Raw genomic sequence first — 26148 nt, 5'->3', positions numbered from 1 at the left:
TTTGCTCCTGGTGTGAGTGGCTTGGAGCTATTCCTGCACGCTCAATTGTTGCTAGATGGGGAAAGAACTTCAGGGTGAATCCTTAACAAAAGTATCTTAAATGCAAAAAGTATTAAAACATCCTAGTCCCATCACACAGCTTGGTTAGAATTAGAGCTGGAGATGAGGATCTTCTTTCCTCCTTGATTGTAGCTGTGTTGACCATTATGCAAGTTAATTTCTCACCTATGCTGCACTGTTATCGCGTCCCAGCTGGAGTCTTTGTGATAAGTGCTTTCAAGGTTAATACAAAGAGCAAATGCTGGAAAAATTTAACCTAGGGGGGGGAAAAGAAAGGGCTGATGAAAACTGAAAAGTGGCCTGGTTACTCTCTGTGACCATTTTCCAGTGCAATAACAAACTTGTTCTGTGGAGGGAAGCTGAATGTACTGAGCCCATGGGTGGTTCTCCACGCATGGTTGCTAAGTCACCTGTCTGTAAATGTGATTGCACAGGACGGAGGTCATGGAAGATCTGCAGAAGCTCCTGCCTGGCTTCCCTCGTGTCACTCCTCAGGCTCCATTCCTGCAGGTGACCCCAAATGTGAACTTCATGCACAATGTGCTGCCTAGGCAGAACCTGCAGCCCACGGGTCAGCTGGAGTACAAGGTATTGACCCATGCGTGTGCCCCCTGCAGCCTGTACCACACCAGCAAGCGTGTGGCTGTGCATTTGTGCTTGTGCTTGCCCTCCCTCTGTCTGTCAATTCCTTGGACTTCACGAATTACAATCTTGCTGCTGCTTGAGGTGTGATTCTGGCTGGTTACTTAAACTAAGAATGAAAGAACAGTGCAATATGAAATTCATGAATGGGCTGGAAAGAGAGAGGATTTTGCTGCCTGGTTTTGGAGGTGCAGATGGCAGCCTGCCAGGTAACTAAAGCAGAATGCTGGGAAACGGGGAGTTAAACACAGCTTCTCCTCTGACAGTGTCTCTGTCTGCCCCACTTCGGCTTGGAGATACCGATAATTCCTCATTTCTCCTGAAGCCCAGAATGCTCGTCTGCTCTCATGCTGATATCCCAGTCTGTGGACTCGGGGCTCAGGTACCAGAAGGATCTGGTACTCGACTGGTAACTGCACTGTGTTTGCTTCCCAGGAGCAGTCCCTGCTGCAGCCCCCCACTCTGCAGCTGTTGAATGGCATGGGCCCTCTGGGGCGGAGAGCATCCGACGGTGGAGCTAACATCCAGTTGCATGCACAGCAACTGCTGAAAAGGCCTCGAGGTCCATCTCCACTCGTCACTATGACTCCAGTAAGTAGCCAGAGGGAAGAACAGAATTGGTGGTGTGCTTAAAAATAAGTTTTCCTGGAGGCAGACTTGACAGGGGTGGTAGACTCGGGCTGTAGTACTCATGGAAGTGCAGCAGGGATTGTGCCTGCTTGCTGCCCAAAGGATCCCTAGAAGCTGAGAAGGTACTGCTCTTTGGAACTGGCAGAGGGTTTGTGAACTTTTTACTACAGTTGATTTTCTAATAGAGAGAAAAGTAAAATGTCAATCTTGCTTTTAATGCATGTTCTTTCTTCCTTGATGTAGCTGCATGGATGAATTTTCTTGCTAGTACCAAAAGAAGCAGCAGCCTTGCGCAGGCAGTTCTGTATGGGGGAAGGAATGTGGGAAGGGGTTCTTGGCTGAATGCCCCATAGCTGCCATGTGTCCTTGTGGAAGCCAGTTTGGGAAGGCCAGGTGTCTGCTGTGCGGATGGGACCACGTTGGCTGCCTTCTGGAGCCCATGGCTTCTCTTCTCCCTGCAGGCCGTCCCAGCTGTCACTCCTGTGGACGAGGAGAGCTCTGATGGGGAGCCAGATCAGGAAGCTGTGCAGAGGTAACCCCCAGTCTGTTAATGTTTACCCTTATTACCCTCAAAGAGGCTCACCCTGTGGCGTTCTACTACCGAATTAAGGCACGAGCAACCTCATCACAGGCAGCAGTGTTAATTACAATGAAGGCTTAACACTTCTCTTATTCTTGTGGGTGTTGATTACTGCAGGCAATTGCTCCTCTGACGCTACTAGGTGCTTACAAAACTGGATTTCCCCTGAAATTCTGTAAGCTGTTAAAGCAGTAGGTTCTCTAGAAACTCTGGAACTGCTAAACTCCTTTGCTTAGTGTGCACCAGCATGTAATCCACACTAACCTGCAAAATGAGTGCTAAGTGATTCACCCCTCCCTGCTGAGTGATGGAGGTAGGAAGATCTCATCTGTGGCCTTGGGTTTAAATGCAGCTTTTGTATCAAGACATGCAGTAAACATCCAACTCTGATGCCTTAGACAAAGTGAGCTTGCTGAAAATACAAGTACCTCTTGGCTTCTAATTTTAGCAGTGGGCCTTAGAGTAGTCTGCTCCAATAAGAAAAGAACTATCAGACATTAGTTTGGAAACTGTTGTTCTCTTTGTCTGCTCCAGATGCGTATTGGGAAGCGGGTAGAACACGCTTGTACTTCCTCAATCCATGAAAACACTAACCATTTCCTTGCTAACATTTCTCAGTAGCTTTTGTGTAGTTTCTTCTGTGCTAACCAGCTGGTGCACTGTGTTTTGGGTGTGGTGATGGAGTGCTCCTGTCTCTTACCTCAAACTTGAAAAGATTTCTGGATTTCCCCGAGTTTGTGCAGGCCATCACCTCAAGTAAGACAACATTTCTTCTGGGGCTACGCTTGGGTGAATGATTCAGATGAGGGTTGGTTGCAGGCAGAAACTCTGGGAGGGGCAGAGCTCGTGCCCCAGAGCCTTGCCAGCTCTTGTCGCTTCAGTGCTTCAGGGGATTCAAGCAGTGCTGCGTGTAGCGATGGGTTGTGCAGTGTGTGCTGATTCCCCTTTTGCCTCCCGGAGCTTAGAAGGATGTCAGGGCTGGTCCATGCGAAGGAACCTGCTTCCAGCTCTGCCTTAGAAGTAGTGCAGCCCTTCCACAGAACGCATCCTGTGTTTTCTGTGCAGATTTACACTCCAGTCCGTTGCCACCCTCATCTTTGTGCTCACTCTCGCAGTGTTTTCCAGCTTCATGCACTGCTGTTCATCCACCTGCCCAGGCAGCATGGTGAAAGAAATGAGGCCAAGCCGTGGTGTTGAGCAGGTGAAGAGCACAGACACTACAGGCCGCATTCAGCCCCCTTCAAGCTGCTGTACCCTAACTGTACACTGTCCTCCTCAGCAGGGCTCAGGAGCACCAACTGTCTGTGCTGGCAGCTGTATGCAGTTGTGTGGTTTAAGAACCAGCTCGACTGGAAAGGCAGTAAAACTCCCATGCAAGTTGCAGAGGTGTTTGAATCCCACTGAAGAGCAATTTCCTTGGACTCACGGGTCACTTTGCTGCTCTCAGCTGTGTTGTCCATAGCCCTCTCCTGTTCTTCCACCAGATGGCCCATCCAGATTGTGCGTTAACTTGCTCTCCACCCCGTTATGTTGCAACACGTAGCTAGTCATCAGAGAAGGGTAAATAGCAGTAACAAATATTTAGCTTCTCAGAACAGTGTTTCCAACGCTGCATGCAGCCACCAGCGGACAATTTTTTGCCCTTCTTAATCTGACCTTGAAAACAGTATGCATACTTTTCTCTGCTCCAGGGAACAGCCACAACTCCTTTGAGCTTTGGGAAACTTTCTTCCACCAGAAACACTGTTATAGCTCATGATTGGATTGTTCCCTGGAGGTCTGAAATAAAATGATCTTAGCAAACCACAACTGTAAAGCTCTTTGGGAAACTTTCCCTGTCTCCATCAAATGATTCTTAAACAGCTAATGGCACAGACTTTGGCAAGTTACCACAATGCTAAGCACTCTTCATTCTGTTAACTTGCTGCCTTCTGCCTAAGTGGCTTTAGTAGCTGGCAAAGGCTGATTTTGGAGAAGGCAACGTTTTTGTTGGTTGGTTTTGTTTTTTTTTTTGCTTGTTGCTTTCCTCTGCTTTACGAGATGAAGCTGCATTTGCAGAGGTTAAAAAACAAAGGTGAGAATCCCCCTTTTTGTAGCTCTTGTGTCGTTGGCCAGGTTCTCTTTGCCACAGCCGCCTTAATTGCTGCTGGTTTCCAAGAGCAGAAATAGTTGAGTTCATAAGCGGCCATTCACCTGCCTGTCCTTGAGTGGGCAGAGTGCTGCCCTGGTGCTCGTCACAGGCCGAGGCATTCTGGGTCGGTGCTCTGTTATCTCTTCTGGCCCTGTGCCCCCAGCTGGTCCCCAGGCATCGCTGCTGCTGCTCACTGCAAGTCCAGCAGGGCACAGCCATCAGCACCGTGCAGCCCTCCCTGACATCCTGGCTGAGGCAGAGCTTCGTAGTTTTGCTCTGCATGCTCCCCCACTCTTTGAGGGTTTGGAAGAGATGGAAGGTGCTCATTCCAATGCAGAGGGCACCTCAGCATAAGATGCCAATGCTGAGCTGTGGTGCAAGAGGCATGCTCAATGCTAGGGCTGCGACCACAGAGCAGGAGCTGTGCTGCTCACCCCCCCAGCTGTCCTTGCCCAGTGCATTGCTGGGTGATTTCCAGCTCTGCAAAACAGGATCGGGCCTAGGTGGCGCACTGTGACCAGGCTGGGTGGTGCTGCACTGCCTGCCCTGTCGTGGCGTGGCCAGAGCTCTCCTCACCCTGATCTCCAGTGGTGCTCTGTGCTGTGCTGGCCTCTGCTGGAGCCCAGGGTGTGACGGGTCCGGTCTGAAGTGCAAAGGGCAGCTGAGAGGGGGAAGCTGAGCAGCCTCTGCACTGTGCCCCTTCTCTTCCTTGCTAAGACTGTGTGTGACTCCATGAGCACGGCAGATCCCTCTGTGCCTCAGTGGGGCCTCGTGAGGGGGAAGCAGACCTGCTGCATTGGAGTGAATCCATGCTGAAAGCAGCAGGTCGCCGTGTGTTCCCCAGGGAATAAACTGGCATTTCCCTGGAGACAAAACATGGCTTTCCTGATGGGAAAAGCAAAATGGCTTCTCTTTCCTTCTGAGAACAGCGTTAGCACGCAAGCAGCTGAAACCACGCTTGTCCCCTTGTCCCCTAAGCACTGAAGGCCTTCTGATCTGACAGGCGTGGGCAGCATGTCCATGCTGTGCTTCTCCCCGGGCGTCACTCAGCCCCCAGTCAGTTCTGAGCACTGCAGCAGCATTCTTCCTTCACCTTTACTCTGGATTATCTAACACTCCCTGTTTTTGGAGTATCATCCACCAGTCTCTTATAAAATGTGCTCCTGCTTGTTGCAGATACTTGGCAAATAGGTCAAAAAGGCACACTCTGGCAATGACCAACCCTACAGCTGAAATCCCTCCAGACTTGCAGAGGCAGCTAGGACAGCAGTCCTTCCGACCCCGGGCTTGGGCTCCACACCTGGTACCCGATCAGCACCGGTGAGTAATGACACCGGCCCTTCGGGCAGCTTTGCGCCAGAAAACCTGCTCAGATGTCACCTGGAATGGAGCACTGAAGACATCCCGCTTGGCAGGGAGGGGTGAGGAGGAGGAGGAAGCATCAGGAGCAGATCCCCAGGGCAGACGTGTCCAACCACGCTGGAGTTGTGCACTGGCGTGGGCTCTGTGCCTGCAGCTGCAGGCAGTGCTGGGGCAGCAGTCAGCTGGCTTGTCCCCTCTGGTCCTGTTTTTGTGGCAGGAGATGGTTTGCCAGAATGGCTGCCATCACTGAAGGGTTGAGAAAAATCTGTTCATTTTAGAGAGCTTTCTCTGTTTTATTGGTAGGTGTCAAGTTAGCAGTAGGTAGTAGATTTTCTCTGGAACATTTTGGAGTCAGATGCGAGGGCAAGACTGCACCAAAAATTATCTATGACACAGCTTAAAATCCTCACTGTTCTGCACCAGAGTTGTTTGTTTTGACTGCAAAGTCTCTTTGCGAAGCTCCTGGAGAGCCATTTTATTTCCTGTCTTTAACCCCTGAGGGGAGGGATATGGGGAAGGGAAGCTTGAGTGGGAAGAAAAATTGCAGTGGAAAAGAGGGAACTGCTGCAGATGGTGTCTAAACACACTCCAAATGTTTGAGTAGGTCATTCCTAATTGCGAGAAGCGTTAATTTGACACAGAGTCCTTGGCACAGAAGCACACTGTAAACACTAATGCCACAGAGAGAGCTTAAAACCTGCGTTCTGAACCTCTCAGTGCCAAGAGTGCAAACCAGCTGCAAAGTACAGAGTTTGCTGCCTGTTGGTCTCGACTGTTGAGGAAACAGTTGCCTACCAGGCTAGATTTGCATTAAATCTTTCAGCCAGCTCATGCTGGCAAGCTTGACAAAGTGCTTTTTATTGTAGCCAGATACCTGCTGAGCTGAGCACTGATGTAATCAGCAGAGACAGGTGAACTCTGAGCAGACTGAGCCAGTGTCAGTGCCACGCTGGAACTCTAGACAGCCAAGATAAGCACCTCTACACCCTGAAGTTACTCCCTTAGAGGTGCTTGGGGGATGGGAAGAGCAGGAGGGGGAGAGATTTCTGGGGTCACAAGAAAACCTTAATAGGAAGAGAAGTGCAGCTTGCAAAACAACCAGAACGTGCTGTGTCCTACTTTAAGGACTGCTTCAAATTGTGAAGGTAAGCTGTGTCACTCACACACTGCAGGAACTGACTTATTTTTTTTTTGAGGAATTATTAAAACACCCTGTGTCAGTATGTTGGTATCACCTCTGCCTCACGGTCCTGAGGCTGTTCTGTTCATTCTGTTCATTCCACCCATGGTGTTGTAGTGTGCTGTGAGCCTGCCTCGCATTTTACCCAAGGAATCATGGAAACTTCATCTGACTGTGGCCTAAACAGACTCCCCACAGTCGTGTCTGAGACACACACACAGCACAGAAACCATTAGCACTCGTGTCATCATATAACTAGACTGTGGCTGTTGAACAGCTGGTGGGTTTTATTTTAGCACTTCACATATTTTAAGCCATCTTCTTTATATAGAGCACCCATTTTGGTCATGATAACTTAGTATCTGAAAGTGGATTGAAGTACAGCAGCCAGCACTGGTCTGCCTTGGCCATGTGTGTTTGGGAACCTCAGTGTCATTTTTACCTGTAGTTTCCGCTTTGCATTGGTGCAACAGGAGGTGGAATGGATCAGGATAATGGGTGGGATGGTATCAAAAGGGAGTGACATAGCTCTGTCCATGGGAGGAAGTCATGTGAAGTCTATAGAAACTGATTTATGTCCTGCTAAGGGACAAGACCTGACCCCAGGGTGCTGGTAGCATTCCAGCACAGTCATGTTCTGATAAGGGGGAGCCTCAGGAATGGGGGCTCAGGAATGATTTCGCTCAGGAGAAATCATTCTTCTTAGAACAGACTTCAGCAAAGAGCAATCAATATGCACAGCAGCACGAAGAGCAGTATGAGCAGTAGCTAAGACTTTGACTAGCCTGCAGTAATGCAGCTGAGGTTTGTATCAACATGAAAGCAGCTGGGGTACTGTTGAATTTAGTGCCAGGCTGTCACAGGTGCTGAGATTTCATCCCAGTGCAGGCAGGAGCTCAGTGCTTAACTCTGACAACAGGGAGCCCCAGCTTTGGCAGAATCCAGCTCCCCAAAAAAGCCCTATTCTGGCTCCCCCTGGTGAAGAAGAATTCTCACTGCAAATGGAAATGTGTGCAATTCTTCGGGCACAGTTGCCTTGGTTCTAGCTGTGTCTGTTCTTCAAAGTTGCCTTTGGGTGGACGAGTTGCTGCCCGTCTCTGATCTGATTTGTGGCTGAATCATGTTCAACCTTGAATCATGTTCAACCTTGAATCATGTTTATCTGCCCAGCTGCTGAGGATACTCAGTAATCTTGCTTCCTCTTCATGGTACTGATGGCACCTTATTTCTTGATCTAAAACATGGTTTATTCTGGGTGAGTGGGCAGGTTAGAACTTGGCGTGGCTGGTTTAAATCAAGTGCCTCTGTACCTCAGCTTGTTTTTTATCTGGCATCACTAACCCACTTCCCCATGTGTTCAGTTCTATTTACAAGGACTCCAATACTCTGCACCTCCCCACCGAACGCTTCTCCCCGGTTCGGCGTTTCTCTGACGGTGCTGCTAGCATCCAGGCTTTCAAAGCCCACCTGGAGAAGATGGGCAATAACAGTAGCATCAAACAGCTTCAGCAGGTGAGAGGGGTGGGGGACTTAAGGCAGCAAACCCTGCAGAATGCCCTCTAAATGTACGTGCTGCTCAACTGCAATCTGGGAGCTTTGGGGGCTTCCGCTCCTCTCTTCCTAGGGAAAAAATGCAGGTGCTGTGCCCACATGTGGCCTCTGTGGTCACATCAGCACTGCGTCTGCTGCTCTCCCACACTTCCTGGGGCAGCAAAGATTTGGTGCTGTTCCAGAATGCCTGGAAAAAGGGCAGTTCATACTGCTAGAACTAGGAGTAATATTGCATGCTATCCCGTGTACAACCAGTGCATGTCTTATCATGGCTTGAGCTGGATTTGGCATCAGGACAGGACTTTCACCTTGCAATAGAGTGGAAATATGAGATGCTCTTTTCACCTTGAAGTTATCATTATTACAGCTTCATGCGTGCATTTTTTTAAGGGAATGCAATGCTGCCAGCTTGAGCTTGTGCACAGTTTCTCCTCTGTTATCTAAGGCTTGAGCTAGCCGTGTTGTTGCACACCCAATTCCATCAAATTAAATGGATTAGACTTTCTTTACTGGATTTCTCATGTAGCAGAGTGCCTTTCTGTCCCATAAGAGTGAACCAAACGGTCACTTCTAGGGCGTGTTGGACTCGTTACAGGAATGTGAACAGCTTCAGAAGATGTATGGTGGGCACATGGATGAGAGGACACTGGAGAAGACACAGCAGCAACACATGCTGTACCAGCAAGAGCAGCACCATCAGATTCTTCATCAGCAGATCCAGGTATTAGAGCCTGAGGTAGACTTTCTGATGTCTTAGCTGTATTTTCAGAATGGCTGCAGATAAAACTACAGAGCAGGTCCACGTGAGATTGAGGAGATGTAGGTTGCTCAGCTTTCTTAACGAGGAGTGAGCCTGAAGGACTTCAGCCGTGATGTTTGCTGCTGTGATAGTGAGAGCTGCAGTCAGGGACCAAGTGTTTGGAGAATGTGGATATGTCCCACTTCACTCTTCACCACGTCCTAACTGTATTACTTGACACAGTACTGATCACAAACACTTTTTGTTTTCTGATGCCTGGTTCAGGACTGTATCCGGCCACCTCAGCCTTCTCCACCCTTGCAAGCTCAATGTGAAAACCAGCCAGCTCTGCTCACTCACCAGCTTCAGAGGTAAAGAAATGGCTTTAGCAAAGCTCTGGGGGATGGGATTTACTCTGCCTGACCCAAGGATGAGCTAACATACAGTCCAGGGCCAGGCTGGAGGTGTGTAAAATAAGAATGGCTGAGGCAGTTCACAGGTGAATGTGCACGGTCCTTTTTGTTGGATCCTCTCTGAAAGAATTCTGGAATTAGAGAAATGTGATTCAAAGGCACAAATCTGCTTTGAACAGATGACAGAGAATTTTGCCTTTTGACCAGCTTGAAAATGCATTACCTTCATTAAGTCAATTTCTCTCATGATTACTGCTCAGAGGTGTTCCTGGGCTTCTCACATCTCTTCAGACTTTGTGTTAGGTGACAGTCCTTGTTTTAATCACCCCTGACTTGTAAATGAGGCAGGCTGAATTCTGGGAAGGAAGGAAGGGAGGGAGGAAAGAAGGAAGGAAGGAAGGAAGGTTGGTTTTCTTGCAGGCCACAGTGAGTCAGGAAGAAAGCTTGTGATGTTCTCTTCCCAGGATTTTTGCTCTAGCCACCAGGTTACGCTCGTTACTTACATGTTTTAAGCATGGCTCTCAAAATAGAAGGCAAGCTGCAAAGAATTTGGGATCCCAAGCATGGGCTTCACAGTGTTTGTCTTACAACAAAAATACAGTGTTTGGCGTCAGCTCTCACAGCTGAAAAAGTGTCTCAATGAGGTGCATGTGTGATGAAAAGCTGCTTGTTTCCCTGCGCAGGTTACGGATTCAGCCATCCAGCCCGCCCCCAAATCACCCCAATAACCACCTCTTCAGGCAACCAAACAGCAGCCCACCTCCTGTGAGCAGCAGCGTGCTGCAGCCCCACGGTGAGTGCTGACAGTTGCCTGAGCCATCTGTGCTCCTCGGGGCAGCAGAGCCGTGTGCTGCTATCCAGCCTCCGGGAAAACAGTGCGTGGGGGAGCTGGGGGCTTCGGTCCCCCCTGTGCTCAAATCCTCGTGCAGTTTGCTGATGATGTAAAAGATTCTCCATCTGGCAGCAAGGGCTGGTGTTATCGAGAGCGCGCGAGGATCTGCCAGCTGGAACGTGTTGATACGTTTCTTGTCATGAGATCCTTACTTATCACTCCCGGGGGTGGGGAGGAAGGGCTGATATTCTTGGGTTGATACAAATCACTGTGAGCTGTGCTTTGTTTCTCTTTCTATGCAAGAGGCTCTAGCTTGACCCTTGCACCCTGACGCAGCCTGTCAGAGTTGCCAGGAGTAGGGCTCTCCTTGCTGTGCGTCCTGGGGCTCTGCGTGCTGCTCTCTCCTGAGCCTTGCCCTGGGCTGATGTGGATGCTGAGAGTCTCTGTTCCTCGTAGGTGCAGCCTCCCAGTCCCAGTTCCAAGGGATGCCTTCCCACAACACGATCTTCCCACAGTCTGGTAACTGTTCCCCTCCCCCAACCATGGGGCTGACGTGTCTGGCCCTGCAGCAGCAGTCCCAGGCCCAGCAGGTCACCATCCAAGTGCAGGAACCCGGCGACATGGTCAGCAACAACCTCCTGCAAGGGGCCTCTGTGGCCGGGCAGGGCACCCACACACGGGGTATGTCCATCAGCCCCAGTGCCAACCAGATCCAGATGCAGCACCGCGCCAACCTGATGGCCTCCCTCACCTATGGCCACAGGCAGCTGTCCAAGCAGCTCAGCGCCGACAGCGCCGAGTCGCACAGGTAAGGCCACTGCACTGCTGCACCACGGCCCCCCTGAGCTGGGAATGGGGCTGGGTGTGAGGGGCAACTGCTGGCTGTCAGCTTCTGGGGGGTTCTTCATCAGCCCCTTGTTTTGGGGGTGAAACTGACTCCTGGCAGCAATTCCTGGCCCTGGCTGGGAGCTCTGAGAGTGTGCAAGGCTGTGGGTTTTTGTGCCTTGGGAAGCACCTTGTGCCAGGAGTGGCTGTCCCTGCCTCCTGCCAGGGCAGGGCAGGAAGTGGAAAAGTTAAGAACTTGAGTGCTTGAACACTTGCTACTTGAAACAGACGCTTTCCCCAGATCATATTTTCTCCTCGGTACAGTCAGGGTTCCTGCTTCCCTTACATTTACTAGCCGCACCACCTTACACTGCAGCTGCCCTCGTGGGTGACCTGGAGCACAGGATGATGGGCACTCTGCCTTTGGAGTAGTTGTTGCCTCCCTGCTCTTATGCGGGTACGGTGGATCAAACCCTGTGTGAGGTGGGAGCACTAAAGTCAGCCCTGCACACCTCGTTAGCTGGAGCTGACAGTGCAGTCACTTGTTCTTTTCTGTTCTTTGCAGTCTGAACGTGTACAGGAATCCCCCCGCCAACTACGACCAGGTGCACTTACACCCCCACCTGTTCCCAGAGCAGCCTCGTGTTTCCCCCAGTAACTACAGCCCATCAGGAGGAGTTGGGTTTCCTCCAGCTCAGCAAGCTCTCAAAGTCCCACAGCTTGACCAGTATCCCAATTTCCCTCAAAATGCACATCAGCAACAACAGCACTACACTGCATCGGCACTACAGCAAGCACTGTTGTCCCCAACACCTCCTGACTACAGCCGACACCAGCAGGTACCACACATCCTCCAGGGACTCCTTTCTCCCCGTCACTCTCTCACGGGGCACACGGACATGCGGCTGCCCCAGGCAGAATTTGCACAGCTCATCAAACGACGGCAGCAGCAGCAGCAGCAACAGCAGCAGCAGCAAGAGTTTCAAGAGTTGTTCAGGCACATGAGTCAAGGGGATGCTGGAAACATGGGCACCAGCATGGGACAGAGCCTGTCGGAGCGTCAGTCGTTGTCTTTGCCTTATCAGAGTGCTGACACCTATCATCCACAGAGCAGCCCCCAGCATCTCCTAAAAATCAGGGCTCAAGAATGTATCCAGCAGGTACCTGCATCAGTGCCACCGCATGGATACGTACACCAGCCAGCTCTGTTCCACTCGGAGAGCATGGAGGAGGACTGTGCGTGCGAGGGCGCCAGGGACAGCTTTCCAGACAGTAAGAATTCAAATACGTTGACCAAAGGTTGCCACGAGACCCCTCTGCTTGTAAATGCAGGAGGGCACGGGGACCCAGAATCTTTGCTAGGAACTGCTAATCACGTTCAGGAGCTGGGGACGCATCAATACAGGCATCAGCCCGCTGCTGGATTCAGTAGGAATAAGGTGCCCAGCAGAGGTAAGGCTCAGGGCCACTCGCATGGCTGAAATGCTTTTCCATACTGGCTGCGTGCTGCTTGTGTTCCTGCCAGAGAACACCATCCCTACCTAGTACTGCAATGGTTTCGTGACATATTTTGCATAGCACAGAATTACCTAGATTCTTTCTGGCTTCTGTGGCTATAAATTGCAGGCATAGTCTCTCTAATAAACAGTGTTAAATAAGAACTCTGCTAGATTCTTCTCTTCGGAATGTGACCTACTTCTGTAGGCAGATAAAGGCCAGGACCACAATAGTGCTGTCTCTGAAGAGATGCTGGGATCTGTTGACTCATTTCTTCTTGTTGGGGTGATCCCCCATCGGGTGTAAGTAAGTGCCCAGCAAAGATCTTCTTTCTGGAAGCCCTGTAACGTGGCGCATTCCTTCTCTTAGGGGCAGAACTGTGAGTCCAGGCATTGCTAAGGCTTCCATAAACTTGCAGCATGACAATGGTGATAGGTGCTGCTAAGTCTGCCTCACAGTGCTCGTGCACTTGGGGAAGCAGCAGTGAGGCTGGAGCCCTGCTTTAGCTGGAGGGAGTTGATTCTAAAGACAGGGAGCTGAAGCTTGCCATTAGCATGTGAAGCCCTTTCCTGCTGGTTGGAAACAGCCCTTGAGCCCTTACTCCTTGGTGGCTGCATTGACAGTGATGTGCTGTCAGAGCTATAATTACAGGCCTTCTCTGTAGGAAAAAACACAGTCCTAGCCCCTTGCTAAGATGGTTTTGAAGAGAGGCTTTCCAGGCTGAGCGGGGTGGATCAGTATTCACTGCAGGACTGAGCTGTACTGGTCTGAAGCCATCAGCTTGCCCTTGGCACAGGGAACCCTATTGCAGGGGAGCAGTGTCCTGGGCACAGGAGGCACTGTTTTGTTTGGAGACACAGCATGGGTTTGTTGGGAAAGTACTGGCTGGGAACAGAGAGGCGCAGAGAGCAGTGAGGGCATGCCAAGCTGTGTCCCTCAGAGCAGGGGACAGGGACAAGGCCTGGCTTTTCTGAAGTCTTCCTTGATTTTGTGTTAGTGATGTGTTTTCTCTCAGGCTTTAATATCCCCATGGTGTTTGCAGCACAAAAGGGAAGAGTAACCTCAGGTTAAGTGGGATTTGAAAGCTGTGGCAGTGCATTTTGAACCAAATCTTGAGTTCGCATCGTAATATCTTGGTCCAAAATGTGCAAAGCCATAAGATTTAACCAAGTCAGAAGGTAAAGTTCTGCCCCAGTCCTGACGGTGCTAAAACAAGTTACACAAGGGAAAAGGACTTTAGACAACAAGACTTTGTAAATGAGTAAAAAACGAGCAAATGTTTGCGAGTTGCATTGTGTAAGCACTTCTGACAGGGGCTGTTTGGAGGGCTTGTATAGTAAACTATGCTCTGAGATGCAGCTGCTCAGAGCTTTCCTCCTGGCTTTAATAACCCACTTGGAATCTGGCCTGTGTTACTTCACTTCCAAGCAGAGCAGACATCTAGGCAGACCGAGGTACATTTCCTACAGTTCAACCCTGTAAAACCTTGCTGCAAACACCCTGAATGCCCTGCTGCTTCTTGCTTGCCTGTAGCACAACCCAAGTGTTCCAGGTGCTGAGGGATGGCAGCAGGAGCTGTGCACCCCAGCACTGGCACCCTGAGATGGCTTTCTGCAAGGCTGCCATTCTCAGACACAGCTTGGGGTTTTCCAGCCATCCCCTCTGTGGGGACAGGACAGCTGAGAGGGCAAATACCTCCTCCTTCTCTCCAGCTTGTGAAATGCATGCTGCTCGAGGGAGGAGTGCAGATTTGCGGGGGCTCAGCAGGATTTATGCCTTCCAAGAGAGTGCATTGACCCTGCTTTAAAAGCCAGTTACAGAAGGTAACTGCAGATCATGAGAGTTTCAACCAAATCTGTGGTTAGGGGATGACTAAACCGCATCCGAGCGGCTCAGCTGCAGCCTTGTTCCAACCTGGGGTCGGAGCACTGCCCGTGGGAAACCTTTCCCCAGTGCTGGGAAGCCGGGTGCCAGCATCACATGCACTGACACAAAGGGATGAAAGGGTCCCTCGCTGCCGGAGCGGGGCAGGGGCAAGGGCAGCAGCCTGTGCTCTGGGCTCCTTACTGCTGCTGCTCCCCGCTGCTGGCACTGCCTGCCCCGACCATTCCCACACTTGGAAGGGCCCCGAGCGCTGTGTGGGCGGCCCTGCACTGCCAGCACTGCCTTACCTCATGTTTTCCTTCTTGCTTTCCGGGAATGCTGGCCATTAACTGAGTTTAACCCCACAGATGTGCAAAAGGAAGGAGGCCGGCTGGGCTCTGGGGGCTCCGAGCTCCATGCCTTGCTGCTGGGATGGTGCTCCAGCAGCGCAGTCTGCGTGCTGGGGAGAAGCGTGGGGTGCTCAGGGAATGAGCAGGACTTGTTTGAGCTTCAGTAATGTCAGGGACGAGTCTCTGGAAAGCACACATCTTGCCAGCTCCCAGGGCACAGTCCCAGCCAGGAATGTCTCACTGCTGGCACAACCAAGAGTTGCTTCCTGCTGACCGTTTCCTGCAAACCTGATCACTGCTGTTGGGATCCACCTGTGGCCGTGTCACGTCAGGGCAGCTCCTGAGGGCCCGTGGCCTCATCCCCGTGTTTGTGCTCTGCAGGATTGCTCACCGACAGAGAATTGTTTACGTGCACCACAGCCAGCAATAGGCTTCTCCATAGCTCAGGACTTTATTCAAAACATCGTGTACTTAATGACGATAGGTTCTGCTTGATAGGAATGTAGCCTTTACCCTTGCTCAGAAGAGCTTGCAGTGCAGATGGACTTTGCCAGGCAGAATGCTCTTGTACTCCTACAGCCAGATTGGAGGAGGGCAGGGAGAAGTCATCTGATAACAACTACTATCCTGGCAGCTCTTCCAGCCAGATCTGTTGCATACGATTGCCAAGGGGCCCTGCTAAGAACATCCTGTGTCGGAGGTGGAGGAGACCCTTCTCCTTCTCTTGTGTAATGTGAGCAATGCATGGAGGAGGGTGCAGGGTGGGAGGGGGGGCAGATGGAGGCTGCTACAGGAGCAGAGAGGTCTGTGGGCCATCCCAGGGAGTCCTGGTGCTGCAGTGCTTGAGCCAGAGGAGCCAGCAATTCCCTTCCCACCTGGCGGGCAGCGCAATGCAAGCGACATTGGTTTGTGCTGTGGTGGCACGTGTTGCCAAGAGCTACCACGGTTCCTTGTGCTAATCTGACCCTTCTCTGTTTCATCTGATTTCAAGAGTCCGTCGTAGGGAACTGTATGGACAGGAGCTCCCCGGGCCAAGCCATGCAGGTGCCTGACCACAACGGGCTGGGATACCCAGCACGGCCGGCCTCCAGTGAGCACCCGCGGCCCCGCACCCTGCAGAGACATCACACCATCCAGAACAGTGATGATGCCTACGTAAGTGGGGAGATTCCTGTGCCCAGCAGCTCCCGGATGTGTATGGCTTATGAAGGAGGTGACGCAAAAGAAAGGCAGCACCCTGCTCTGCAGGGCTGCTGGGGATGAAGTGCTGTTGGGACGCAGCGGTCAGCATGCCCAGTTTGCTTAATGCTGAAAACATTTTAGCAGAGACCAATGTGGAAGTTCTCCTTTGCTCACGTGTTGCCTGATTTGTCCCAGAGCTGGCTGCATCTTTCCTTTTGCCCCCAGAGTGTTTCTGATGAAACCATTTGCACTGCCCCAGGCTTGGCTGTGGCTGCAGAAGTTTTACAGATGCACAGAGCCCAGCTTTCAGCTCTGCAGTGCTCAGTGACCTGGCCACACCAAGAGCAAAGAGCAGCTGCTCTGTTTTCTGCATTTTGAATCTCTGAGAACAATCAGACCCAGATTGTGGCATGTTTCTTGCTACAGCTTCCTACTGCTGTAGAGGAGGGCTTGTCTCTAATTAGTTGCATGTAAGTCTGCAAGGGAGTCGAGTTGTCCCTCCATTCCACGTTGAGGTGACATTGCCTGCACCTGCACTGTCCCTGATGTGCACTCTGTACTCTTGTACTCTGAAGCCCTTGCTGAAGGCTGGCAGAAACTCCCTGGGCAGCTGTCAGAGGCAGCCGGGGAAGCCGTAGGTGCCTGGCTCTGGTCCCACTTTGATTTGTGTCCCGGTGTCTCCGCAGGTGCAGTTAGATAACCTGCCTGGGATGAGTTTAATGGCAGGAAAAGCGCTCAGCTCTGCTCGGATGTCTGATGCCGTCCTCAGCCAGTCGTCGCTCATGGCCAGCCAGCAGCTGCGTGACAGGGAGAGTGAGGGTAAGGAGCTGGCAGGCTGCAGACGTGGCGTGGGCACTGCTGGGCTGCGGGTCGGGAGCTGTAAGGACCTGCGTTGTTCTGACAGCCTGCACTGCAAAGCCACCTCTGCTGCCAGTGAGCTCTGCAGAGCCACAGGGGTGGAAGGGTTGGCTGCCACTGTGGGATCGAAGCCCTCTCCGTGCAGTTTGCGTGAGCTGAGTTAAAGAGAGTCTCTTGGATTTCTCACTACACTTGAGGCTTGGATGCTGTAACCATCTCTAGCTATGACATACTTTGGGTCCAAACCTGTGGCAGCCTGTAGAGCTCTGTGCTGCTGCTGGCCCGAGCCTGAGCTTGTGGCAGTAATGAGCTGGGCTTCTTGCTGGCCTGACCCACATGCAGAAGCTGCAGCTCTTTAGTGCTCCTAATGCAAACCCTGATGTTGTTCTTTGATGTTACAGAATGTGGGGAAAGTTTGGAAGCTCAAGAGCATCCCAACCTAGGTGATGGCAACCAGCATCTAAACACCTCTTGTTACCCATCGACATGTATCACAGATGTCCTACTGAGCTACAAGCACCCAGAGGTGCCCTTTGGGATGGAGCAGGCAGGGGTGTAAGCAGGAGGGAGTGAGTATCTGTGTCCTCCTTTTCTCTCCAGCTGCACGTTTGGGCTCTCCTGGATGGCAGCCCTGAAGCAGCGTGACTCTGTGCATCTCCTTCCCCATCCCTTTGCTCCAGCATTGGTGCAGGGCTGGAGAAGAGGCTGCCAGCTCCGAGCTCCTCGCTGTTGGCTGCCCCCCCCCTGTTTGCTCAGGGCCCTCCTTCGTGCCTTTGCTGTCCTTCCAGAGCCACGTTTTGTTGGTGGGGGCTCTGCTCTGGGCTTTACCCCGTGGGTTTGGAGTGGGAATGCGGTGAGGGGCTGTGGGAGCAGAACTGCCATGCTCTGGTATCCCCTAACACACCTCCGCTTCTTCTCTCTGTTGCAGGTTTTATGTACAGCTTTGAAATGAAAAGGTCCATTTTAAACCAACAGTATCTAGCAGCATTGCGCCAAATTGCCGTAGTATTTCTGACTAACTGGAATACCATGGCCCCCTTTCCTCATAATCACTTCATCCAGTGTGTTGTTCCTTCAGTTTCTTTAATTTTTTTTTTTTTTTCCAATTTTTTTTGTTGGCCATATTTGCCTGTAACTCCAGCTATCACTGAAATCACCGGAGAACCCAACCCTACGCGTCAGCGGAGCCCGAGCACCGAGTCTGGTTTGGAGGGCTGGTTTGTGAGCATCTGGGGCTGGCGGTGGGAGCAGAGCCCATGGAGCCCACAGGGCAGGCAGGAGCCACAGTGCATCCCTGCCCTGCAGTGCAACCCTGCCCTGCTGTGCTGCTCCTTGGCCCTGAGCAGGGCAGCAGGGCGCTCTGCCCGTCCCCCACCCCGCAGGTGGGAGCTGTGCTGTCCTGCCTCATCTCTGCTTCTGCTCCTTCCTTCATCACCGTGCTGAAAGGATCACTTCTTCCCCTGCCCTCCCCCACCCCCTTTGTAATTTTTTGCATTTCTGATCCCCATGCAATTATTTTTTCCCTTTTAATTTCTTCCTCCTGGTTTAATGTAGGGAAGACAGATCTTTTTTTTTTTCCTTTGTTTTCTGAGCTTTTCCTCCTGATCATCTAGGATTTTTTTTTTTTTTTTTTTTTTTGGTAAATGTTGTTTTATTATTATTGTTATTAATAAAAGGCAAAAGGAATTTCTGTTTGAGAGAAATTTTTAACTAGATTCTGTTCTATATGAATTGTGACATGCACCTTTTGTTCAAAGTATTTTATTTCTTTTAATGACTTTGTAATTGTGACTGGTTTTCTCTCTCGTGCCTGTGGCAGAAGTGGTTTTCTCCTTTATGCAGCTCAAACGTGCATAGATCTCTTCTTTGTTCTTCTTGTTGTTCTTTCCTTGGCTGAGAGAAAGCAAAGCACCCCAGCATCCAGGCCTTGGGGAGCGCGTGGCGTCACCATTGCCTTTGGGACGTTGAAGCTACACCTGAAATCCTTCTTTAATGACACTTTTGGAGTATTTAAAAAATAGATATATATAATAATAAAAGAATCGACCCAGCCCTCCCGAATTTGCACAGAAGGAAGTGTGAAACCAGCATGGCAGAGGTTAATTCGCTATGGCTACCAACGCCTGCCCCCAGCCCCGGGAAAAGGATGCTGAATGGATTCACGGGCTGGAAAGCTGGAGAGGAGGAAGAGCCCCCAGCTGGCAGCCGCAGCTCCTGGGGGGGGAGGAGGCGCCGAAAGCCTTTTGCTCTGCGCCTTTGGTTCGTTTTCCTTTTGTTTACACGACACTGTATTCCTGGGAGAGTCGGCCGCCCTCAGTCAGCGCCCAGCACAGCAGGGACTCGCTTGTAACCGTGCCATTTCGGTGCCATTTCGCAGTATCACACTTTTCGGTTTGGTTCCGTTTTGGTTTTGTTTTGTTTTGTTTTTATCATGGCTTTGTATTGTAGTAATCAATACGCAGTATATGTTGAATGTATATTAATATACTTTGCTATTATTTCTGTTTTTTGGAAATGTCAGAAGTATTTTTTTTTTTTTTCTTCCTCGTTTATGTTGGACTAAAAAAAAAAAAAGAAAAAAAGAAAAAAAAAGGAGAAAAGAAAAAAAAAAAACCACAAGGCAATTTCAGTCGATCTTTGGTCCATTTTTTTGTCGGTGTTTTTTTTTTTTTTTTTTTTTTTTTTTTGTGGGTCACTTGCAACTCGTCAATTATTCGGACAGCGGGATCATGACAAATAAAACCATGATGATGATCTTCCCTCGCTCTCTGTTTGCCTTGTTGCTCAACGCTGGGGGCGGATGGGCCGCAGCGCCGGCCGGGAGCGCAGCGCGTTGTGCTGCCCGCAGAGGGAAGGGCGGCGCTGCCCATCGAAGCCCCCCTCGGGTGCAGCCTGCCCAAACCCGGCTTCCCGAGGAGCTCCGATGGGGAAAATCCGGAGCTGCAGCCGGGGGAGGAGAGCCGGGAGGGCACAGCCGCTCCTGGAGGTGGGCTGAGGGCGTTGGAGGTGTGGATGTGGGCTCAGGGCTGCGCCACGGCATCGACCGACCCGGCACTCAGCAGTGCCCCGCTGACCGGCCAATTAACCGGCCCTTCCACCAACTGCTGCATCCACCGACCTTCCCATCACCAACCGGACCAGACGTTGACCAGCGTGTCCGCTAACCTTCCTGTCCACTAACCAGTGCATCTGTTAACCAGCCCGTCCCCTAACCAGAGCAGTCAGTAACCAGCTCATCCGCTCACCTTCCAATCCATTACCAACCCATCCCCTAACCAGCCCATCTGTCGTTCCTGTGGGCTCTGCGGCATTACCTAAGGGCCGTGCCCGTGTCTGCGCCCCCCACTCAGCCTCCTTTAGGCTCAGCCCTGGCGCTGGGGTTACGTTGCTCACGTAGGGTCGAGGCTGGGATGTGGACCCGTGCTGCAGATGCTCGGGGCTGAGCCTGAGCCCCATCGCTGGGGTCCGTTGAGGGCAGCGGACACCCAGCAGCCGCTGGGCGCAGCTCCAGCCCTCCACGTCGGGGGCCCGGCGGGACGCGGGAGAGGTGGGAGCAGCGGGGGGGCAGGGGGAGAAGGGGGGTGGTCTCCGTCCCGACGAAGGATGCGGTGGGGACCCACGGCGGCGACGGGAGGAGAACGAGGGTTTGGGGTCCGGGCAGCCAAATCCCTGCGGGTATAAACCCGGTGCCCGGGCTCCGTGCCGACCCCCGGGGGCTGCGAGGGGCCTCGAAGGGGCTCGGAATCTGGGTCACCCGCAGCGTAAACATCTCCTTGGCCAACGCCGCATCCCCGGGGAGCTCCTGTTTGCTCGAGGCTCTGCCAAACCGGCGCTCCTTGGCGCGCTCTCCCGGGCCGTGTGCGCGATCCTTGAACTCTACGCGCCACATCGCCCCGCGCCGGGGAGCGATTTCTTGGGCTGCAGCGCCGGCTTATCTCCTGCGGGAACTGCCCCTCCTGCATAAATAGCGGCGGTGGGGAAGCTGCGGGCTCACACGGGACGAGCGGTGCGAAGCGGCGGCAGGAGAGCGCCGGTAAGAGCCGCGCCGTGCGCCGGGACCTTCCGCGGAACCGGGCTCTGAGCCGGCTCGGGGCTCCGGTCCTACACAGGGCCAACCCGAGCCCAACTTCTCGCTCTGCCCTCAGGTTCAGCCCGAAGATGAGAGGCGTGCTGGTGACCCTCGCTGTTCTCTTCCTGACGGGTACGTCCGAACGGGGCAGTGGGGATGGGCTGAGCCCCACGGAGCCCGCAGCTCCCCGGCGGTGGGGCTCCGACCCGGAGCTCCTGGGCACGGCACTGGAGTGGGATCTTCCCCTCTGCCGCCCCCAGCACTCCGTCTGTCCCTGCAGGCACACAGGCCCGCTCCTTCTGGCAGCACGATGACCCCAAGACACCCCTGGACCGCATTCGGGATATGGTGGACGTCTACCTGGAAACGGTGAAGGCCAGCGGCAAGGATGCCATCGCCCAGTTCGAGTCCTCTGCTGTGGGCAAACAGCTTGAGTAAGGGGGGGGATGCGTGGTGGTGTCTCTGTGTCCCCGTGTCCCACTATCCTTATATCCCTATGCCCCCATGTTCCCATGTCCTTGTGTCCCTGTGTCTCCATGTTCCCATGTCCCTGTCACCTCATGTCCCCCATGTCCCCACATCCCCACACCATGTCTGACCCCGTGCCGCTCTCCCCAGCCTGAAGCTGGCTGACAACCTGGACACACTGGGTGCTGCGGCTGCCAAGCTGCGTGAGGACATGGCTCCCTACTACAAGGAGGTGCGTGAGATGTGGCTGAAGGACACCGAGTCTCTGCGTGCTGAGCTGACCAAGGACCTGGAGGAGGTGAAGGAGAAGATCCGGCCCTTCCTGGACCAGTTCTCCACCAAGTGGACGGAGGAGCTGGAGCAGTACCGCCAGCGCCTGACCCCCGTGGCTCAGGAGCTGAAGGAGCTCACCAAGCAGAAGGTGGAGCTGATGCAGGCCAAGCTGACCCCGGTGGCCGAGGAGGCGCGGGATCGTCTGCGCGGACACGTGGAGGAGCTGCGCAAGAACCTGGCGCCGTACAGCGATGAGCTGAGGCAGAAGCTGAGCCAGAAGCTGGAGGAGATCCGCGAGAAGGGCATCCCCCAGGCTGCCGAGTACCAGGCCAAGGTGGTGGAGCAGCTCAGCAATCTGCGCGAGAAGATGACGCCTCTGGTGCAGGAATTCAGGGAGCGCCTCACCCCCTATGCTGAGAACCTCAAGAACCGCTTGATCACCCTCCTGGACGAACTCCAGAAGACCGTGGCCTGAGCTGCCGGCCCAGGGACTGACCCCAGGCCATGCCGGCCCCCGGGAGTCCTCGGGGACCCCCCCTTACCCCCCTCTCCCCCCCTGACCTGGAGACCGTCTCAGCTTTGCCATTCTTTTGTCAAATAAACGTGACTTAAGTTATTGGAGCTCACTCAGTCTTTGCAGTGGATGCTGGGGAAGGGGACCTAAGCCAGGAGTGGGGATGGGTCCTTGGGGCAGGGGGCAATAGGGCGAGGGCTGGGGGGCTGCAGGATGGATTAGGGTTAGGGTTAAGGTTTAAGGTTAGCTGTTCCCCAGCCACCACTGATCCCCACAGTGCCAGTCCCAGCTCTGCTCAGGACATGACCACAGTGACGCTGGGCTGAGAGCTCCCCCTGTGCCACCAGCCCTGTGCTGAGCACTTCAAGAACCCCACCCTGGGCTGAGGGCCAGCTGGGTGTCAGCTGAACACCAGGCTCACAGTGGGGTTACGCATCTCATCACCACTCCACACTGCAGTCCATGGTGCAGCACTGCGCTCAGCACCCCCAGCCCACCTTCCCCTCTCCTCCTCCCCCCTCCCCCCCACTGCAGTGACACAGCCATCTCACTCCAGCTCCACTTTATTTCAAGAACCACAACGAAAGGGAAATGGTGCTGTGTGTGGGATGGGGGCAGGACCTGCACCCCGTCAGCCCCCACCAGCCCACAGCCAGGCTACGAGGTCGGCGTCAGCTTCCAGAGTTCGGCCAGCTGCTCCTTCAGCCGTGCCAGCTGCTGCTTCACCAGGTTGGCATTGTCTGACAGCCACCTCCTGCAAAGGGACCACGACAGAGAGGGCTCTGGCAGTGCTCAGCTCCGCTCCCCCCACCCCGTGCCATCACCAGGGGCACGCTGGGGGTCAGTGGGGTACGGGGTGCTGTGGGGCACGTGGTGGCACCTGGCTTGCTGAGCTGCCTCTGACTCCTGCACTGTGGTGAAGGCCGTCTTGACTGCCTCCGTGGCTTGCTTGACGTACTCCTGCACCTTCTTCACCACCATGTCTGTCTTATCGGGAGCATCAGCTCCTGCAAGCACAAACAGCATGGGCACGGTGCACCACAAACCCCACTGTCCCCTCATTCCCCATCACCCTTACGTGCTCCCACCGCCAGGATGGCCGTGCAGATGAGCAGGAACAGGATGGAGACCTTCATGGCTGGGGAGAGAGCAGAGCGGCGGTGTGGGGTCAGGTGTGGCACCCGGCTCCATCCCCTGGTCCCCTGGTGTCTGTCCCGGTCCTGGGGGCCCCACACTCACCTGGCCACGCTGTGCTTTGGCTTTGCTCAGTGGGGGCTGCCCCGAGTTCCCACTTTATATCCTCTCCAACAGCTGCTTGTGCAAAGGTCAGTGGTGGTGCGGCCACAGGGAGGGGGCCCAGCCTCAGAGCCCTTTCCCCACTTCCAGATTTGCTCTGGATAGGCTCCTCTTCTCCCCCAGCAGGGGTTGAGAAATCCCCAGGGGCCAAGGCTGGGGGCTGTCCGTGCGTGCGCACACGTGTGTGGGGTGAGGGTGGCCGTGGGGACATGCGTGGGGCCGGCAGGGGCACACGCAGCACAAGGGTGACATCCAGTGGCACCCGCTGCAAGCAGGGGATGCTGCAGGGATGGCTCCGCTTGGGATGGGGGCTGCAAATGCAGGGGGCTGGGTGGCAATGCCCAGCCTGTGTCCTCAACCCCAAACACCCAGAGATGGGGCCACGGCCGTGGCTCCCTGCACCTCGCCGTCACCCTGCAGCCACACACTGTGCCTCAGCGCGGCGTCCCCTCCTGCCTCCATCCCCATTCTGTCCCCTTCCTGCCCCAATAGGCTCTCAGCTCCTTGCGCCCCCCCTCTGCAGGCTGTACCCACACACCCTGGCAGTGCTGATCCCTGGCACCTCGCCGGGTGCTGCGATGATCTCAGCTCTTCGCACACGTCAGGCACTTCCACGTCGTGACCTTGCTAAAGTCCAAGCTGCGGTGCAGGCCTGCGTGGAAGCCGGCGTGGCTGCTTGGATGCATAAATAGCAGCAAGTGCTGCCGGCACAGCAGGTCCCACAACCCGCAGCAGCACAAGGAGCCTTGCTGGCAGCACTCAGGATGTCGCTGAAAGCAGCTGCCTTCCTCTTGGTGCTCCTGGCTGTGGCAGGTGAGGCAGCGCGGGGTCCCGTCCTGCAGGGGGATGGTGGGGCTGAGAGCGTGGCTGTGCCTCGGGGTGGGAGGGAGGCAACTCTGACCCCTGTGTGCCTGCAGGGACACGGGCCGACGTCAGCCCTGACCAGGTGGCCACAGTGCTCTGGAAGTACTTCACCGAGCTGGGCAGCAATGCCAAGGAGACCGTGGACCAACTGCAGCAAGCTGAGATCACCAAGCAGCTCAAGTGAGTGGAGGGACCACCGAGGCACTGGGGCTGCGGGCAGGGGGTGGGTGCGGGGTGCTGAGTGCTGGGAGATGGGTGCTGAGTTGGATGCAGGGCACCCAGCGCTGGGCTCTGGATGTTGGACACAGAGCACTGACTGCCCACCTTCCACAGCACCCTGCTGCAGAGCAACCTGCAGAGCATGAACTCCTACGCTGAGGAGCTGCAGCGGCGCCTGGTGCCCTTTGCCACGGAGCTGCAGGCACAGCTGGTGCAGGACTCGCAGCGGCTGAAGGAGCAGATCCAGCACGAGCTGGCCGAGCTGCAGGCCAAGCTGGCTCCCTATGCCGACGAGGTGCACCAGCAGATCGGCACCAACATCCGTGAGCTGCAGGCCAAGCTGAGCCCCTACGCCGACGAGCTGCGCTCGCAGGTGGACCGCGGCACCGGGGAGCTGCGGCGGGCGCTGGAGCCTTTTGCCACCGAGCTGCGGGAGCGGCTGCAGGACAACGCCGGCAGCATCCAGGCCTCTCTGGGCCCCTACGCCGGGCGGCTGCAGCAGCAGATCGACAGCAGCGTGGAGGGGCTGAAGGAGCAGCTGACGCCGCTGGCCGACGAGCTGAAGGAGCAGGTGGTGCAGAGCGTGGAGGGGCTGCGCAAGGGGCTCAGCCCTTACGCACAGGAGGTGCAGGACGGCCTCAACCGGCAGCTGAAGAGCCTCACCGTGCAGATGGAGCGGGCGGCCGAAGAGCTGCGCTCCCGCCTGGCTGCCAGCTCAGAGGAGATGCGTGCCCAGCTCAGCCCGCTGGCCCAGGAGCTGCAGCAGGCGCTGAGTGGAGATGCTGAGGCCGTGCGGCAGCGGCTGGCCCCGCTGGCACAGCAGCTGGATGAACGCCTGGCGCAGACGGTGGAGGAGTTCCGGCAGCAAGTGGCACCCATCAGCGAGAGCTTCCGGCAGCAGCTGGTGCAACGGCTGGAGGAGATGAAGCAGAAGCTGGACTCGGGCACTGCTGGCGTGGAGGATCACCTGGACCTTTTGGAGAAGGAGGTGCGGGAGAAGGTGGCCACCTTCCTCAGCACCACAGAGCAGGCGGAGAGCTGAGCCCTCCACGGCACTCGGAGCGCTCACAGCTTCTCGCCATGGCAGAAATAAACTGGCACTTTGTGATGCACCCCATGGTCTGTGTTCGTCCTTCTGCAGCCATTCTGGCTTCCAGGTGACCTCCAAATTTGGGTCCCAGGGAGCCTGAACTGAAGCCTGGGATGTCACCACATCGTAGTCTGGGTGGTATGTGGGCTTGCTTGGGGCTCTGGAGGTGTAAGCATAAACCTGAGCACCCCACTCCCCAGGCCGGGCCTTAGCAGAACCCCAACCCTGGCAGGCACTCCGCAGCTCTACACTGCCCTGCTTCAGCCCCTTGCCCCCAGCAGGACGCCGGCCCCCAGCTCCAGAGTCCATTGAGGATGGGTGACACAGATGGGGCACTGCACATTGGCAGAGTACCCCCAGAGGTAACCCTGCATGCAGTGGTGTTTGCACAGAGCAGGGAACAAGGCTGGACTTTGGCCCCCAGCCCCAGCATCATCTGGATGGAGGCAGTGCTGGAGGTGCCTGGTTCCAGCAGGTCTACTCCTGCCCCTGTTTGCTGGGTTGCTTCAGAGCAAATATTTCAAAGCCTGGGGTCAGCAGCCAGGCAGGAGCAGCCCCACAGCAGCCCGTGCATTGGGCCCTCTTCTGCTCAGAGCAGAGGGTCCAAGACCTGCACTGAGAGCACTGGAGGAAAAATGGTAAAAGAAATATACAGAGCCA

General features: G+C 54.3%; 4 protein-coding genes across 8 annotated transcripts in view; 3 read left to right on the top strand and 1 right to left on the bottom strand.

Moving 5' to 3' along the window:
- The window catches only part of SIK3 (SIK family kinase 3), a 71106-nt gene extending 52882 nt beyond the window's left edge, over nucleotides 1-18224 (top strand). For 2 of the 5 annotated variants that reach the window (XM_042831862.1, XM_042831864.1), the window contains exons 12-25: nucleotides 495-648; nucleotides 1138-1293; nucleotides 1794-1864; nucleotides 5220-5363; nucleotides 7947-8097; nucleotides 8732-8857; nucleotides 9161-9246; nucleotides 9972-10081; nucleotides 10577-10928; nucleotides 11511-12397; nucleotides 15647-15810; nucleotides 16524-16656; nucleotides 17097-17264; nucleotides 17624-18224. In XM_042831862.1, coding sequence (XP_042687796.1) covers nucleotides 495-648; nucleotides 1138-1293; nucleotides 1794-1864; nucleotides 5220-5363; nucleotides 7947-8097; nucleotides 8732-8857; nucleotides 9161-9246; nucleotides 9972-10081; nucleotides 10577-10928; nucleotides 11511-12397; nucleotides 15647-15810; nucleotides 16524-16656; nucleotides 17097-17254 — 2692 coding nt within the window. In that variant the 3' untranslated portion in view covers nucleotides 17255-17264; nucleotides 17624-18224. Of the gene's footprint in view, nucleotides 1-494; nucleotides 649-1137; nucleotides 1294-1793; nucleotides 1865-5219; nucleotides 5364-7946; nucleotides 8098-8731; nucleotides 8858-9160; nucleotides 9247-9971; nucleotides 10082-10576; nucleotides 10929-11510; nucleotides 15389-15646; nucleotides 15811-16523; nucleotides 16657-17096; nucleotides 17265-17623 lie in introns of those variants that run through there. The other 3 variants (XM_042831866.1, XM_042831863.1, XR_006171023.1) reach the window with 2 other exon arrangements.
- Nucleotides 18225-20673: 2449 nt separating this feature from the next.
- On the top strand, nucleotides 20674-22121 carry APOA1 (apolipoprotein A1). Its single transcript, XM_042832034.1, has 4 exons — nucleotides 20674-20728; nucleotides 20841-20896; nucleotides 21045-21198; nucleotides 21383-22121. The coding sequence occupies exons 2-4, from the start codon at nucleotides 20854-20856 to the stop codon at nucleotides 21978-21980; spliced, it is 795 nt and encodes a 264-aa protein (XP_042687968.1). The 5' UTR covers nucleotides 20674-20728; nucleotides 20841-20853; the 3' UTR covers nucleotides 21981-22121.
- Nucleotides 22122-22566: 445 nt separating this feature from the next.
- APOC3 (apolipoprotein C3) lies at nucleotides 22567-23541 on the bottom strand. Its single transcript, XM_042832023.1, has 4 exons — nucleotides 23259-23541; nucleotides 23098-23157; nucleotides 22900-23026; nucleotides 22567-22773 (listed from the first exon to the last, which is right to left on the bottom strand). The coding sequence occupies exons 1-4, from the start codon at nucleotides 23524-23526 to the stop codon at nucleotides 22677-22679; spliced, it is 552 nt and encodes a 183-aa protein (XP_042687957.1). The 5' UTR covers nucleotides 23527-23541; the 3' UTR covers nucleotides 22567-22676.
- Nucleotides 23542-23972: 431 nt separating this feature from the next.
- Nucleotides 23973-25510, top strand: APOA4 (apolipoprotein A4). The gene is made up of 3 exons (XM_042832022.1): nucleotides 23973-24128; nucleotides 24233-24359; nucleotides 24513-25510. The coding sequence occupies exons 1-3, from the start codon at nucleotides 24080-24082 to the stop codon at nucleotides 25438-25440; spliced, it is 1104 nt and encodes a 367-aa protein (XP_042687956.1). The 5' UTR covers nucleotides 23973-24079; the 3' UTR covers nucleotides 25441-25510.
- Nucleotides 25511-26148: the final 638 nt, after the last annotated feature.

Source organism: Centrocercus urophasianus, unplaced genomic scaffold (assembly GCF_019232065.1).
Source record: "Centrocercus urophasianus isolate 14NV4802_14NV808 unplaced genomic scaffold, USGS_Curo_1.0 seq_37, whole genome shotgun sequence".
Lineage (NCBI taxonomy): Eukaryota > Metazoa > Chordata > Aves > Galliformes > Phasianidae > Centrocercus > Centrocercus urophasianus.
The sequence above is the reverse complement of the archived record's forward strand: the minus strand, read 5'-3'. Positions and strand labels throughout refer to the sequence as shown.